The following is a 17,401-nucleotide window of genomic DNA, read 5'->3' as shown; positions in this document are numbered from 1 at the left end:
AAAGAAACTTTCTTTACCGGATGCTTGGTTCTGCTTTCGAGGCCCTGGACCTAAAGTTGCCAGTCGCCAGGTGGGGCCTGGAGATAGGGCTGCCAACCTCCAGGAACTATCTGGAGATCTCCTGCTGTTACGACTGATCTCCAGCCGACAGGGATCAGTTCACCTGGAGAAAAGGGCCGCTTTGGCCATTGGACTCTATGGGATTGAAGTCCCTCCCCCAAACCCTGCCTTCCTCAGGCTCTGCCCCCAAAATCTCCTGCAGGTGGCAAAGAGGGACCTGGCCACCTTACCTGGAGAGCTCCCGGAGTTACGATTGATCTCCAAACTACAGGGATCAGTTCCTATTAGGGTTGCCAGCTCCAGGTTGAGAAATACCTGGAGATATTGGGGGTGGAGCCTGAGGAGGATGGAGTTTGGGGAGGGGAGAGGAGGGATCTCAGCAGTGTATAATGCCATAGAGTCCACCTTCCAAAGCAGCCATTTTCTCCAGGTGAACTGATCTCTGTCGCCCTGAGACCAGTTCGAATCCCAGGAGATCTCCAGCCACCACCTGGAGGTTTGTGGAGAACACTTGTTAGCCTGCTGTATCGTGTGTTAGCAAACTTAAACCAGCAGTAATGCCAAAAACAATTACATTATCAAAGTGTATTTTACAACTGTGCCTAAAAACCAAAATTATAACATAGGATAGACTTTTTTTTCCTATTTTACAAAGCAACCTTACTGTTAGGTTTGCTTGTTACATAGTTCAATAGTCCAATAGAAACTTTGTTACACCAACCGGATAGGCGTTCCATATAACAGCAAATTAGCGATCCTTTGAAGTCTAAAACGCAGTTTCTAATCCGAGACGGATGTTCGCCAATTCGATATTTAATCGGTCTATTATTTTTCCCGATATACCATAATTGGTATGCACATTTAATAACGTAAATAAGATTTTCCGAATCACAGTTATTAAAACTGTTAATGTGGAATATGTAGCCTGATGCTGTATTTGTAATTTCTTTTACTGGTAATAAGTATTTGCAAAAAGAGCATTTTCCACATGTATGATTTCCAGTCGAGAAGTTGGTAACTTGTCCATTAAGGACATGATAGTTAATAAAATTCCACGTTCCATACAAGTTACCAACTTGGTCTCGGATTAGAAAACACGTTTTAGACGTGCCTTTAATGCAACACTTCTTAGAGAAAAATCACGGGGACAAAGACTTGACTTTCTCTGTGCTATGGCGCTATACTAGGCAAAATCAAGACAGAACAGGTATAGATTTATTACTCAGGCAACAAGAAAGTAAATATATACATTTATTTTGAACTCTCCACCCATTTGGCCATAACACCGCAATGGATCTAACTTGTTACTTATGATACTCACACTTCCACTTTAACTGCAATCTCATGAGAGCTCACAGGTGCTTCTGATTAATGCATGGAGTATATTCTGTTGGCCACCTAACACTCAATACCGAGAAGGACTTGATTCCCCGTATAACCATTTTATACTAAAAATGACTTAGTATAAAAATGATTTATTATATGTTTGTATAATTTGACATGCTTTAACTTCATTTGCTGTAAGAATAGACTTTTCAGACATTTTTACTAAGCCTTTCTCAATAGTTGCAATGTTGTTCTCCATATATGTAACTATGTCTATGCCATTTATATAGATACATTGTACTAGCGTAATTTATATTTAATATTATAGTGCTTTCTGAAGAAGACCTTGGTGAGGGGTCGAAACAGGGTGATAACCGGACCCCTGTAAGCCATGATACCCCACATCTTGATGGCTCGCAGCTACTTACGCTGATGGCTTCCATACATCCCGCATTTCGTTCTTGAGTGTGAAGAACAACGGGGAAACGCCACTTCAAAGGATCGCTAATTTGCTGTTATATGGCACGCCTATCCTGGTGGTGTAACAAAGTTTCTATTGGACTATTGAACTATGTAACAAGCAATCCTAACAGTAAGGTTGCTTTGTAAAATAGAAAAAAAAAGTCTATCCTATGTTATAATTTTGGTTTTTAGGCACAGTTGTAAAATACACTTTGATAATATAATTGTTTTTGGCATTACCGCTGGTTTAAGTTTGCTACCACCTGGAGGTTGGCAGCCCTAGTTCCCATGGAAAAAATGGCTGCTTGGGAGGATTTTATGGCATTATACCCTGCTGAGGTCCCTCCCCTCCCTAAACCCCACCTTCCCTAGCCTCCATCCTCAAATCTCTTGGAATTTCCTAACTGGGAGTTGTCACCCCTACCTGGACCTGACTTTGTTCTTTGTTGTTAGGCCGGTGTAATTCTGCCAAAAGTACTCCGAAACAGTCAGCATCTCAGATCTTTTTTCACAGTATATTAGTGGGGACTTACACAAAGCCCTGGAGATTGACATGGCATCGACATCACTAGTCAGTATGCTAATGCTCTTTAATGTTACAATTGTGGGGCAACATACCCATGATGATGTCCCTGTGTCTACCATTAGGGTTGCCAACCTCTAAATGGTAGCTTTGGAAATTGGACTCGATGGCATTGAAGTCCTTCTCCTCTCCAAACCCCGCCCTCTTCAGACTCCACCCCCAAAATCTCCAGGTATTTCCCAACCCAGAGCTGGCAACCCTATCTACCATATATGGAAGCAGCCAACCAGCCTGTCCTCACCAGCCCAAAAACTACAGCAAGCGAAGGAGCAAAGGAAATCTAGCACCTGTAGGAAGGACCATGCCTTTAACTTTTCCTAGCATTGTTGTCTTTTCCAGTGAGGATTAACTATACATCTCACATATTTAGGGTTGCCAACCTCCCGGTGGTGGCTGGAGATTTCCCGCTATTACAACTGATCTCTAGGCAACAGAGATTAGTTCACCTGGAGAAAACGGCCCTTTGGAAGGTGGACTCCCCCCTCCCCAAACCCCACCCTCTTCAGGCTCCACCCCCAACATCTCCAAGTATTTCTCAACCCGGAGCTGGCAACCCTAAGTATAAGACAGCTTCATGTGTGTTCATGTTTGACTGCTTATCAAGGTCCATATTGTCTACTCAGATTGGCAGTGGTTCTCCAGGGTCTTTCACATCACCTACTGCCTGGTTAGGATTGCCAACATCCGGGTACTAGCTGGAGATCTCATAGAATCATAGAGTTGGAAGGGACCAACAGGGTCATCTAGTCCAACCCCCTGCACAATGCAGGACATTCAAAATTACCTCCCCCCACACACCCCCAGTGACCAGAAGATGGTCAAGATGCCTTCCCTCTCATCATCTCCTGCTATTACAACTGATCTCCATCCGATAGAGATCAGTTCCCCTGGAGAAAATGGCTGCTTTGGCCATTGGACTCTATGGCATTGAAGTCCCTCCCCTCCCCAAATCCCACACTCCTCAGGCTCCACCCCAAAAACCTCCCGCCGGTGGCGAAGAAGGACCGGGCGACCCTAAGCCTGGTCCTGTTAACTGGAGATGCCAGGGATTGAACCTGGGACCTTCCCTATCACTGAGCCAGGTCCCCCGGTCAAAGCATACAGGCTAAAATGCTGAGAGAGTGGGCTGGGGGGGGTACACCCCCCCAAACAGACACAGTGCAGATCTGCATTCCAATCCCCAAACAGATAACATGCAGGGTTGTCCTAAACAGAACTGGAAAAGGAGGTCGGCTTAGGCTGGCTGGCACCTCTCTCCTGAGTAACAAGAGAGGCAGCATCCGAGAACTGAACATTAACAATTATGTTTTATTTCATTTACTCTAACGTTTATCTCCCACAATCTAGCCAAAACACGGCTTCCATGGCAGCGAACAATAATGATTTATATATAAAACTACAGTATAGACAAAAACAGTAACAGTACAGATTGAACTGAAAGCAACGTTGAGAAAACCCATCAGTCAGCAAGACCCTGGATACAAAAAGGCCCACATCATGCCCTCAGCAGATTGGCTTTTATTAGATAGATGTTGTGTATTTTCTATTCCTTTTAGAGATCTGGGAGCGAGAGTCGCAGTTTGCATTACCAGGCAAAGAGGACCTTGTTGTCTTCTTTGGAAAGTTCGCACAAACAGTTCAAAAGCAGTAAGGTGTCGCCGAGGAACTTGGGTGGCACAATGTCAATCACCATCTTCCGAAGGTCGGCGGGGTTGTTGTGCATGGGGTCAGAACTCAGGTCCGGCCTTTCTTTCAGAATGCCGTAGGTGTTGATGAGAAACTCACTAAAGGCTGGGTGGATATCCGTATGGTAGCCCATCTTCTCCAGGTGAGCGATCAGGTCTAAATAGCGCTGGGTCATGACTTGGTACTTTTTCTCATCCACAGAACCATCCAGGGACTTCATAGAGATCTGGAGCGGGGCGGGATTTTTTTAAAAAGCCATTACTTCAGGAATGGTCAGGCCCTTTAACTTATTCGCAAGCTGGTGCGCAGGAGCCAAGTTTCCCCTTGGCCAGTGCCAGTGGTGACAGGTTACAGTGCAACCAAAATGATCAGGGGGGCTGAAGCAACTGCCCTATGAGGAGCAGTTAAAACGCTTAGGGCTGTCTAGCTTGGAAAGAAGGCGGTTAAGGGGAGACGTGATAGAGGTCTATAAAATGATGCATGGTATGGAGAGAGTGGACAGGGAGAAGCTTTTCTCCCTCTCTCATAATACTGGAACGCAGGGGTCATCCGCTGAAGCTGGAGGGTGAGAGACTCAAAACAGATAAAAAGAAGTATTTCTTCACATAACCCATAGTTAAATTGTGGAACTCCCTGCCCCAGGATGTGGTGATGGCTGCCAACTTGGAAGGCTTGAAGAGGGGAGTGGACATGTTCATAGAGGATATGGCTATCCATGGCTACTAGTCAAAATGAATACTAGTCACGATGCAGACCTATTCTCTCCAGGATGAGAGGAGAGCATGCCTATTACCTTAGGTGCCATGGAACACAGGCAGGACAATGCTGCTGCAGTTATCTTGTTTGGGGGCTTCCTAGAGGCCCCTGGTTGGCCACCGTGTGAACACTGGACTTGATGGGCCTTGGTCTGATCCAGCAGGGCCGTTCTTATGTTCTTATGTCTCACCTGGTGCCATTATTGCCACAGCCTGGGACTGGGTGGTGGTGGCCCCTGCAGCTCTGCCAAGCACAACAGGGACCATCTTCACTCAGCTTGCTACAGGACTATTTTAATGTCCCAACCTGAACCACACTAGCGCTTCACAGACACCTCTAACTGTTCCTCCTTCTTCCCCCTTTTTATTTGACTTTCTTTCTTTCTTTTTAATCCCTCCCTTTCCCTCCCCTTCTCTTTAGGGATAGGGGAAAGAGTGGGTTTATGCGAGAGAACGGATTGTTTAATAGTGTTTATCAGTATATCTAATTCTTACCATTGCCCCATCTGTGGATACTTACATCCGAAGACTGGGGCCATGGAGAGACAAGACAGATCTTTCTACATATCTGAGGAAAACCCCAAACTTGAAGGAAAATATGATTAAAAAAACAACAACAGCCCTGTGAAGGAGGTTAGTAGTAAATGGAGTGTGGAGGCTCAAGACTTCTGCTGTATGGTTAATCTGGCACTGAATTTGAGAGATGAATGTCTTGGCCAAAGACCAAATTTACCTCCAAGTGTTGGGAGAGTTACCTGCTTGATTTTCTCAGTAATGTTGGACACTGTGAATCCATAGAGGCGTGTGATGCCAGGAAACACATGAGCCAGGATGCGCCTATCCAACTGGAAGGCAATCTCTCCCACTATGCGCCCATTTTTCTTGTTGGTTTGAGAAATCTGGAGATCTACAAGAAACCAAAGACACAGGGAAGAATGAGAGCTAAGCAGTTTTACACATACTTCTTCAGCTCTTTCCCTTCAACTCCAAAATTCTAAAATAAAACCACAAGACCTTTAAGTGAAAGGACTGGGGATAAAGATGCAAAATCACATTTGCCTTTTTAGCTACCACATCACACTGCTGACTCATATTCAGTGTATGGTCTACTAAGAACCCTAGATCTTTTTTGCACATACTACTGCCAAGACCAGTCTCCTCCATCATATAACAAGGCATTTGATTTTTCCTACCTAAATGCAGAACTTTACATTTATCTCTGTTGAAATTCATATTATTAGTTATAGTCCAGTTTTCTAGCCTGTCAAGATCACCATATATACCGGCTCTGTCTTCTGCCGTATTTGCTACTCCTCCCAATTTAGAATCATCTGCAAATTTAATAAGCATCCTCTCTGTTCCTTCATCCAAATAATTTATAAAGATGTTGAACAACACAGGGCCCAGGACAGATCCCTGAGGCACTCCACTTGTCACTCCTCTCCAAGAGGATGAGGAACCATTAACAAGCACTCTTTGGGTGCGATCTGTCAACCAGTTACAGATCCACCTAACAGTAATAGGATCTGAACCCCATTTTACCAACTTGTCAACAAGAATATTATGTGGAACCTTATCTAAAGCCTTACTGGAAACAAGATAAAATATGTCCACAGATTCCCCTGATCCAACAAAGTAGTAACTTTCTCAAAAAAGGAGATGTTAGTCCGACATGACTTGTTCCTGAGAAACTTAGTAATCTTAGTAATCACAACCATCCTTTCTAAATGCTCAAGGACTGATTGTTTGATGATTTGTTCTAAAACTTTTCCAGACATAGACATCAAGCTGAGGGGTCAGTAGTTACCCGGATCCTCTTTTTCCCCTTCTTGAAGATGGGGAAAACATTTGCCTACCTCCAGTCTTCTGGCACCTCACCTGTTCTCCAAGAGTTCTCAAAAATAACAGGTGGAGGCTCAGAAATTACATCTTTTAATATCCTTGGATGCAATTCATCTGGCCTTCTTTTAATATCCTTGGATGCAATTCGTCTGGCCCTGAGGACTTAGTTTCATTTAAAGAAACTAGAAACTTAGTTTCATTTAAAGACTTTGTTTCATTTAAATAGACTAGTTTCATTTAAAGAAACTACCCCTACACTGATACCAGGCTGCAACTTCCTTCCATCATCTGTTCTGTTTTTACCAAGTTAAGCATCATTTCCCTACAAAGAGAAGACTGAGGAAAAGTAGGAATTGCGCAGTTCTGCCCTCTCTTCATCACCTGTTATAATTTAACTTTCTTGTCCCCGCAATGGGCCTACCATGTCCTTACTCTTTTTCTTACTTTGAACGTAACAAATGAACCCTTTTTTGTTGTGTTTAGCATCTCTCGCTAGCCTGAGCTCATACTGAGCTTTAGCTTTTCTAACACTCTTCCTACAAGCACTGGTTATTTGTTTATAGTCATCCTTGGTTATAAGGCCCGTTTCCTAAATAAGTCTTTTTTATTTCTTAAAGCTTTAGAAAGCTGTTTATGGAGCCATCCTGGCTTCTTTGGGCTCCTCTCATTTTTCCTTCTCATAGGAATCGTTTGTGATTGTGCCTTCAATATGTTGCTTTAAAGAAACTCCCACCCCTCTTGAACTCCCTTCTCCTTAAGCATTTCTGACCATGGGATTCTACCCAGCATAACTTTGTTAAAATTTGCTCTCCTGAAGTCCAACCTATATGCACAGCTTTTCCCTTGCCCAAGACTGTAAATTTCAAAATTACATGGTCACTACTACCCAGGGTGCCCACCTTGTCAACCAGTTATTCCCTGTTGATGAGAATCAAGTCCAAGATAGCAGACCCCCTTGTTTCCCTATCCACTTTCTGGAAAATGAAGTTGTCAGCAAGACAAGTCAGGAATGTATTTGACCTTTCACTTTTAGCAGATATCCGGATAACTGAAATCTCCTATGAACAACTGTGTCCCGTCTCTTTGGGAACTTTGTAATCTGGTCTAGGAGTGTCTCATCCAAGTCCTCTGCCTGGTTTGGTGTCTATAGCATATCCCCACCATAATATTACTATTATTTCTTACTCCTTTTATTTTTACCCAGAGACTCTCGACTGAACTTCCATGCTCAGATTCATGTATTTCCTCACGTATGCACATCCTTGACTTATAATGCTACTACTCCCCCGCCCTTCCTTATTTGCCTATCCTTTTAAAACAAGCTGTACTCCTTAATCCTAATATGCCAATTGTGAGTGTCATCCCACCAAGTTTCAGTAATGCCTATTAGGTCATATTCTCCTTCCTGTATTAGGACTTCAAGTTCCTCCTGCTTGTTTCTCATATTCTGTGCATTAGTGTAGAGACATGGTTTATGAAATCCTCAGGGCACATAAATCCATGGTTTATGTGCCCTGAGGATTTCATTTCTGGGTTTACCCTTGAGTTAATGTTTCCTTGCATACCTGCCACTCCCCGTATACCTTAGTGTTCTCATCTCCAGTTACTGGCATCATACCACGCTTTGAATTTTTGTCTCACTCCCCCATAGGGTTTAGTTTAAAGCTCTCCTTATCAGGTTTGCAAGGCTCTTTCCAGACACCAACCTGGACACCAAGGGATCACTCATCCAAAGGCATTTCAAATGTTTTGATTTACACTTATTCAAAATATTTATTTCTCACCTTAAGACTCAAGACTCAAAAGCAATGGCAAAAGGTTGGATCCCACCAATAATTTCCAAATCTGCAAAGGGATGGGGAATTTTTCCCCTCATGATATTCCAAGGGGGGGGGGGTCTCCTATTCCCCAGGAGCAGCATTTGGGGGGGAGATCTGGGACCGTAGCAGGTAAAAAGAGTTGCCAACTTCCAGGTGGTGGCTGGAGATCTCCTGGAATTACAACAGATCTCCAGACAACGGACATCTGTTCCCCTGGAGAAAATGGCTGCTTCAGAGGGTAGATTCTATGGCAGTATACACCTCTGGGGTCCTCCTATCCTGAAAACATGCCCTCCTCAGGCTCCAACCCCAAATCTCCAAGAATTTCCCAGTCCGGCGTTGACAACGCTAAGCAGGAAGGGGCAGTCAGAGAAGTTCGCTCCACTGATGGAAGTCCTTCAGGTTGGATTTCCACCATGTTCCAAGCCAAATAGAACAGAAGTGATCTGATCAGGAAATTGATTCACAAGCCATCTGTGATCACAGTAAGTTTGATTGGGCATTTGTGTCAAAGTTCTCAGCATCCTTTGCCATCGGGTTACACTTTTGTGATTAACTTATAAAAGGAAAGTTGGGTAAGAATCTGGCGGAATCTGTAAATGCAAGATTGCTTTCAAAAATTAGAAGAGCAAGTCAAGGATATTAAAACTCTAAATCAGTGATGGTGTGGGAAAATAGAAGGCATGCTTTTGCTGTTCTGTTTAAAACAAAGGACAGGGGGAGAAAGAAAAGATATCAGTTCTCAGCACCGCAGGCTGATGGACACCCTCGCCCTGCTGAATCAAACCCGGTTCTCCAGATTTAGAGTCCCCCGCTCCAAACCACCACTCTTGACCACTACACCGCGCTGGCTCTCATGGGACTTGAGGAGTGGAACCTGAGGAGGGCAGCATTTCAGGAGGGGAGGAATTTCAATAGGGTATAATGCCATAGAGTCCGTTTTCTCCAGCTGAATTGATCTCTGTCGCCTGGAGATCAGTTATAATAGCAGGAGATCTCCAGCTACCACCTGGAAGCTGGCAACCCTAAATAGGCCCCATATGTACACATCACATTACATCTCTCACAGTATTTCTCCCACTTAACATCTTTAGCCCTGACTTGAATGGCCCAGGCTAGCCCGATCTCATAGATCTTGGAAGCTCAGCAGGGTTGGCCCTGGTTGGTACTTGAAAGAGAGACCACCAAGGAAGTCCAGGGTTGATATGCAGAGGCAGGCAATAGCAAACCACCTTTGAAGGTCTCTTGCCTTGAAAACCCTACAGGATCCCCATAAGTTGACTGTGGTCGTTTATGCATGTGTACTTTCACTCATGTTCGCCCCCGGTCTGAATTGGTTGTTCCTTGGACTTATGCTTGCATTTTCCATCCATTACTGATGACCTCATGCCCAGCCCTCGCAATGTCCGGGTCTTCCCATTCCTCTGTTAACCCAACTCTTCCATCTCCCCTGAGCAATGCCTGAGTGAAATCCCCACGCATAAAGCAAAGTGCGGGGCACGCAAGCTTGGTTTCGCTCACAGCTAGTTACAAAGCAGCATGTCCAGAGAGGGGGATTGAAATACTTCCTGCTTCCTCAGAGCTCTTTCTGAGCAAAAGAAGGGCTTTTTAAAACCGAGGCTTGAATTTCTTCCCCCTTTTTCAGATTGCTCCATTTTTTATGCTGTTGTTCTTAAAATGCTTTTTATGTGGCAATTGGGCTGGGGGCGGGGAGGAATTTTCTCTCACAGTAAGCACCACAGGTAAGCCAATTAAAAGGTAAAGGTCCCCTGTGCAAGCACCGGGTCATCCCTGACCCATGGGGAGACGTCACATCCTGACGTTTCCTAGGCAGACTTTGTTTATGGGGTGGTTTGCCAGTGCCTTCCCCAGTCACCTTCCCTTTACCCCCAGCAAGCTGGGTATTCGTTTTACCGACCTCGGAAGGATGGAAGGCTGAGTCAACCTTGAGCCGGCTACCTGAAACCGACTCACGTCGGGATTGAACTAAGATCGTGAGCAGAGCTTGGACTGCAGTACTGCAGCTTACCACTGCGCCACGAGGCTCCTAGAAGCCAATTACAAAGCAGCGTTTAAAGGGGCGGGGACTTGATTTGAGGTTGGAGACTGCTGGTGCATAGATTCCCAACAGGAAGGTGTGGGTCCAGCCAGTAACGAACCTCCGGTAAAACTCCCAAGCATAATGACCTGTGACTTCATGGCACTTTCCACCACCAACATCTTTAACCCCAGTTGCTCGCAACACCTCTGTATTACCACTTAAGTAGAACGTGTGGACCTTCTTCTGTCTGTCTATGGCTGGTGCATCGGAGAACCAGACGCGCTTCTTCCTGGGCATCTCTCCCGATTCAGGCTGTGCTTTGTCTGTCCTTGGTTCCAGAGAGCTGCCTCCAAAGGAATACGCCTGCCTGGCAGGAATCCCGGTTGAGGAATCTCCTTTGGGAAGTCGGGGGTCCTCTGAAAACGCAGCCTGTGTGGGGACATCGCCCTTGTGCGAAGCACCCGCAGGACTCGAGGAAGCCATTTCTTCTGACCAGGGTGGGTAGTGATTCGACATGTCTTTAGAACCGAGTAATCTTCCAGCCTTGTAGTAAGCTACAAGAAAAGAGAGAGCAAATTTAGTGGCGGGTGACGTCAGTGATGGAGAGAGCCTCCTGATATGGTTGACAGCTCTGGGTTTGGGGGCAGAATGGTAAGGGGAGGAAGAGAGCTCAGTAAGGATGTAATGCCCCAGAGTCTGCCCTCCAAAGCCGTCATTTCCTCTAAAGCAGGGGTGAGAGCTCTTATCTGGCCCGCGAGCCAGCCCCGATCAAGTAACCACCCCCTCCAGCCCCGATCTAGGCTGGCAAGGCATGCCCCGGCCTGACCAAGTGACATTTATGTCATATCCAGCCCTCTTAACAAATGAGTTTGACACCCCTGCTCTAGAGGAACTGAACTCTGTAGACTGGAGATCAGTTGTAGTCCCAGAAGAAGGATGGCAGCCTCTAATGAAACACATTTTATGTATGTATTAGGACAGTTATCTCTCTCCTTATATCCTCCTTAACTAGGGTTGCCAACCTCCAGGTACTGTGCAGGAATTCAAGGCAACAATAAATATTGACTCAACTAATGAAACATCAAGGTGTATTCAGTGCATTTCAAAGTGAAAGAGGACTAACAAATATATACAATTATTTACAAAAAAATCAAAGTCCACAAATGTACACTGATCCAAGGTAAACTCTATAAGCTGGTTACATGAACTCAGCAAACATGCAGATAAATAGTAGTATGTAGGAAGACGATCGTTTCTTTCTTCTTCATCAGTTCCGTTCAATCAATGTAATTAAACATGCACACTCTCATATCCAGACAGTATTGCTCCATCCCTTTAGGATAGGTTCTCCAACTATATCTGTTTACAGATGCTGCATTCCATAATAAATTTCATGTTTCAAAGATATAGTTGTACAGACATCATTGCTAAGGTATCAGTTCCCAACGGGATACAACGGGAACTGATACCTTAGCAATGATGTCTGTCCAACTATATCTTTGAAATATCTATATCTTTATTTTTTGTAAATAATTGTATATATTTGTTAGTCCTCTTTCACTTGGAAATGCACTGAATACACCTTGATGTTTCATTAGTTGAGTCAGTATTTATTGTTGCCTTGAATTCCTGCACTGTCTTTCTTACCATTGGTATTAGTGCAGACGTGTTTATTTTGGCTTACTCAACCTCCAGGTACTAGCTGGAGATCTCCTGCAATTACAACTGATCTCCAGCCGATAGAGATCAGTTCACCTGGAGGAAACAGCCGCTTTGGCAATTGGACTCTATGGTAGTGAAGTCCCTTCAGGCGCCAAAGACTACACTATAATGCAACTAGTTAGGCGCTTACAAGAGGAAGTTAAGATGTGGGAAGGTATGTGGTACTTTTTACTAAGTATGGACAGCTCACAATTATGTTCTAATGCCCGCTTTTTCAGAATTGTTTTCCTGTGTGTTACTATTGCTTTTATGCGGGCCTGCCTTTCTACGTCTAGCATCAGTCGCTTGGAAAACTATCCACATACATGGAAAGTACTGATCAGGAACATATTCGAGCTAAGAAAGTTTTTTATCCTCACTACAAGTTTGGCACTCTAAGTCTCTAAGGACTTTGAGTATAAACTGGATGGACTTCCCATGGTGTGATTAGTAGCATATTTGTTGTATAGGATATTTGTGTTATGTGTATAATTTGTTTTCTGTATTTCACATTTTTGTCAATTACACTAAAGCTATGTAGATGATATATCTGTTGCTTTGGAGCTTTTGTGCTTAGGGTTGCCAGGTCCCCCCTCTCCTCCAGCGGCAGGCTATTCTGCTGATATCAGGCATGTGCACGCACCAACACACGTGTGTCACTTCCGGTTTAGAACCGGAAGTGCCGCCTCGCAAGGGGCCTTATACCTCTTAGTTTGAGGGGTAAAGCGGCCCTTTTAAAACTAAGAGTTTGTGTGATATAAGGCCCTTGTGAGGTGGCACTTCCGGTTCTAAGCTGGAAGTGACGTGCGCGCGGTATGTACGAGCACGTGCACATTTGCCCGCCGACCCTCAGGTGGTCTGCGGGCAGAGTGGTAAATTGCCGGGGGGTTGCCCACCACCAGCGGGCACCTGGCAACCCTATTTGTGCTGCTTTACATTATGGTAACCTCCAGGAGGAGGCTGGAGATCTCCCTCTATTACAACAGATCTCCAGCCGACAGAAATCAGCTCACCTGGAGAAAAGGGCCACTTTGGCCATTGGACTCTATGGCATTGAAGTCCATCCTCTCCCCAAACCCCGCCCACCTCAGGCTCCACCCCCAAAACCTCCCACCGGTGGTGAAGAGGGACCTGGCCGTCTTATTACTCACCAATGTTAAGGGGGAACGAGGCCTGCGCTTTGTCACCTCCCGGCAAGGGGCTGTCTGTGAGCCAAGATTTCTTAAACCCTGCGATGTCTGTGAATTCCTCGAACTGTTTCCCACCGATCGTCGAACACGACACACTGGACAAGGGTGGTAATTTCTTCTCCCCACTTCTGAGCTGGAAAAGAGGAAGATCACTGTGGAATTGTTTGGGCTGCATCTGGGTGCCGGGATTACACAGAACCGAGTTTTCTTTGGAGGTGACGTTTGCGGAATAATTAAAATTCTCAAGCAGGGCTGACGGTTGCTGAACTTCAAGTTCCGTTTTTTTAAATGCTCTTCCAAGATGTTGGCCTACAATAAAAGGGAAAACGCGGTAGGGTCACTGAAGAAAGCAGAGAATGTCCACTGGATATTTGCAATGGATTACACATGAACACATGGAGCTGCCTTACACTGAATCAGACCCTTGGTCCATCAAAGTCAGTGTTGTCTACTCAGACCAGCAGCCAGGGTTGCCAACGTCCAGGCACTAGCTGGAGATCTCCTGCTATTACAACTGCTCTCCAGCCGATAGAGATCAGTTCACCTGGAGAAAATGACCACTATGGCAATTGGAATCTATGGCATTGAAGTCCCTCCCCTCCCCAAACACCGCCCTCCTCAGGTTCCGCCCCAAAACCTCCTGCCAGTGGTGAAGTGGGACCTGGCAACCCAACCGGCAGTGGCTCTCCAGGGTCTCAGGCAGAGGACTTTCACATCACCTACTTGCCCAGTCCCTTTAACTGGAAATGCCGGGGATTGATCCTGGGACCGGGGATCGATCCTTGGGAACATCAGTCCCGGGGATTGAACCTGGGACCTTCTGCATGCCAAGCAGATGCTGTACCACTGAGCCACAGCCCCTCCCCAACGCCGATACCATTGCCAAAAGACGTATGCTTCAGTGGGAGGACTTTTCAGACTTTCCATCCCAATCCTTTGTGTGGTTTTGTACACAGAAGGGAGTTCTATGGAGATCAGTGGGACTTACTTCCCAATCCATGTGTTTAAAACTGCAACTAGGCAACATGGCTTGGCGTGGCCAACAGGACAGTAAATGCAATTGTCCCACCAGACACAGGAACACCCTGCCAATACAATGGGTGCTGTGTTGACTTCACTCCCTCCCACCTTGTGTTCAGGGGGCAAGGTGGCTGGTATCAGTTTGTGTTGCTTCGTGGCTTCCAGCTAGTGTTGCCAACCGCCAGGTGGGGCCTGGAGATCTCCCAGAATTACAACTGATCTTCAAACAATGTCTCGGCATGACCCGCCCTTTAGAGATGTCAGTTAGTTCAACATTAAGTTATTCTGTATACTCCCCGATTAAATCCGATCACCATGTCTCACATTGTACTTTTGAGCATTAGAATTTATGCTGCTCCTACCCGGCCTATCAGCACTTTGCCATGGTCCTCACCTACTCTAAATGGATTAATCACACTGTGACTGGTCCTTGCTTTACACTGGCTTCTCCCTGTAATATCTCCCACACCTTTTCTATGGCTTGTAGCTTTAGGAATAAATATAGCTGCTATGAATGCATAAACGGAACTTTTCCTCATAAATGCTTCTGCTGAAATAAATTATGTTAGCGTCACTGGACTTCTGCTTAATTTTGCCACAGCCGACCAACACAGTTACCCCTCTGGAATTGCTGTCTACTCATTAGTTACAAATTGAGTGGGGTTTTTTCCCCTCTCCCTAACAATGGGCAATGGGTTCATTTATTTTCAGTGGGATTTCTGGACTGGGTTGGAAGCTGGGGAAACCATGCCTGGGCAGAGGCTAAATTCACCGGCAGTTCGATTAGCTACTTCCACATTTCAGCAACAAAAAGTAGTAACGGTCCATCTCTGCCTTTTCATGGGGGAAGTCAAGTGGCCCGATCTGAGAGATCAGACCTGCTCTCCGGAAGCAATTGCTTCTAACTGACTCCGGTAATGTCTTTGATGGACCAATCTTACCACCTTGGAAACAAACAGCCCTGAGCATTTGCAATTTACACGTTTTGTCAGTGTGAATATGCGTCCCCTCTGTTTGGCAGGCTTGAGACAGTATTCCCACGGCCACAACAGGAGATTTGCCAACTCTGGTTTGGGACATTCCTAAAGATTTGAGGGTGGAGTTTGTGTTGAGGATTAGATAGGGAGCTTCGTTACATGTCCGACAGACAAGGGTTAATATTAATTGTATAGATGCTGACCAGTTCAAAAGGTGATGTAATCGCCAATGCGTCAATTAGCTATTGGTCAGAGAGGATCAGTTGCAAACATGTTGTTTGTGACGTACGCATAATCTGCATATTACAGCTCTTTCTTTGTCTAAAGAAAGAGCCGAGTTAGTTGCTTTTTGGATACCAAACAGTAAAGATGGGGCAACTCTGTATTTTAGAGATGCCATGTTCCTAAGCTTAGTAACGGCCAGAAACTTATTCTGGCACGTATAGGGAACTAGATATGTAGTGAGGATTTCTTATTTTAACCTCCAATTACCCTATCCCATTTTATAGTGAGTAAAGTTTGTTTTTGCTAAGACAAAAGGACTTTGTCTATTCATTGTGTGTGCGTGCCTTATTTGACTTTCACCAGCCATAATCATACGATCCATACCTCTGATATAAGAATTATTCCCAATAGTTTGGGAAAGGGAGGGAGCTCATTGGGGATGTAGTGCTACAAAATCCACCATCCAAAGTTGCTATTTCCTCCTGGGGAACAGATCTCTGTAGTCTGGAGACAAGTTGTAATTCCAGGAGTACTTCAGGGCCCACCTTGAGGCTGGTAACTCTACACAAAGTTCCTAACTGCCCTTTACAAATGTTCAACAATGTACCTGAACCCTATCCTTTAGCTTCGGGCAAGAGGAACCTGCCCAAGAAATGCATTTTTTTTTTGGCTCTCAAATTCACTTCAGTTGTCTACGCGACAGCACTGCCCAAGGGAAGGGTTGCCAACCTCCAGGTACTAGCTGGAGATCTCCTGCTATTACAACTGAGCTCCAGCCGATAGAGATCACTAGGAGAACATGGCTGCTTTGGCAATTGGACTCTATGGCTTTGAAGTCCCTCCCCTCCCCAAACCCCGCCCTCCACAGGCTCTGCCCCAAAAACCTCCCGCCTGTGGTGAAGAGGGACCTGGAAACCCTACCCAAGGGTCTTGCTGAAAAAGGGACTCTGGACCGGTTGGCTTGACCGCTCAGGGATGAGCCGGGCGGATGAGTTTAAACACAGACAGAAACGTACTTGAGAGTGTTGCTCCCATGGAAAAAAACAACTTTCAGCTTGCCCTTTACCTCCTTTTGCCAACGAACAAGCCTCAGGATACCCCGGAGGGATGTGAGAAGCTAAGAACTGCCCTTGCATGCTGTTCTCACACTGCTGACCCAACATTACGCGTAATTCATAGTTCTCCTTCAGTAGCCTGATTTGATTTTTTAGGTGCGCGTTTTCTTCCTGAATTCTTTTCATCCACTCCTCGGTCATCTTCTTCCTCCTTGGCGAGGAAGAGTTATCTTAATAATTTCTAAGGGGCGGACTCGGATGGACAGGAGTCAGTTGACCCCGGGGTTCTTGAAAGGCCCACGGGCTTAGAATGTTTCTATACCATTATGACGTCACCGGTTCTTAACAGAACCCAGTCCGTGGCCGCTTATGCCGGATTGATCGACGGGAAGCGCACCTGGCCTACCTGCGGCTGAATTCGTTGTAGTTTGCTTTGGGGATAAAATGGGCAAATCCAGGAGCATCTTGAGCCACAGTGATTTCTGCATGCGGAGGAGGGCCAGATTAAAGGGTTTTGTTGGAAGGGCCCAAACCGCCCTCGGTTCCGAGGGTTTTCTGCTGTCTTCAACATGCGTCTTCTCCTAGAAGTTTATTACGCTCTGGGGATGCAGAAAAAGCATGGATCTTAAGGGCCTAGAGGGCATAATCTTGTTGAAGA

The 17,401-nt window shown here is 45.5% G+C and overlaps 1 protein-coding gene across 1 annotated transcript; it reads right to left on the bottom strand.

Moving 5' to 3' along the window:
* Positions 1-3,948: 3,948 nt before the first annotated feature.
* Positions 3,949-16,944, bottom strand: SPATC1L (spermatogenesis and centriole associated 1 like). Its single transcript, XM_056856055.1, has 5 exons — positions 16,755-16,944; positions 13,428-13,775; positions 10,791-11,129; positions 5,628-5,779; positions 3,949-4,343 (listed from the first exon to the last, which is right to left on the bottom strand). Exons 1-5 carry the CDS (start codon positions 16,942-16,944, stop codon positions 4,017-4,019), a joined length of 1,356 nt encoding a protein of 451 aa, XP_056712033.1. The 3' UTR covers positions 3,949-4,016.
* Between the last annotated feature and the right edge of the window lie 457 nt (positions 16,945-17,401).

The sequence above is a fragment of the Euleptes europaea genome, chromosome 10, assembly GCF_029931775.1.
Source record: "Euleptes europaea isolate rEulEur1 chromosome 10, rEulEur1.hap1, whole genome shotgun sequence".
In the NCBI taxonomy this organism is placed as follows: domain Eukaryota; kingdom Metazoa; phylum Chordata; class Lepidosauria; order Squamata; family Sphaerodactylidae; genus Euleptes; species Euleptes europaea.
This window is presented reverse-complemented; position numbering and strand designations above follow the sequence as displayed.

Bases quoted from the DNA above. Each gene is read 5' to 3' on its own strand.
- SPATC1L (XM_056856055.1), bottom strand. From the start codon at position 16,944: ATGACCGAGGAGTGGATGAAAAGAATTCAGGAAGAAAACGCGCACCTA. The intron at 11,130-13,427 runs GTGAGTAATAAG...CTTTTCTTGTAG, and splicing joins CTCGTTCCCCCTTAACATTG to CTTACTACAAGGCTGGAAGA. The intron at 5,780-10,790 runs GTAATACAGAGG...GGTTTCTTGTAG, and splicing joins CCACACGTTCTACTTAAGTG to ATCTCCAGATTTCTCAAACC.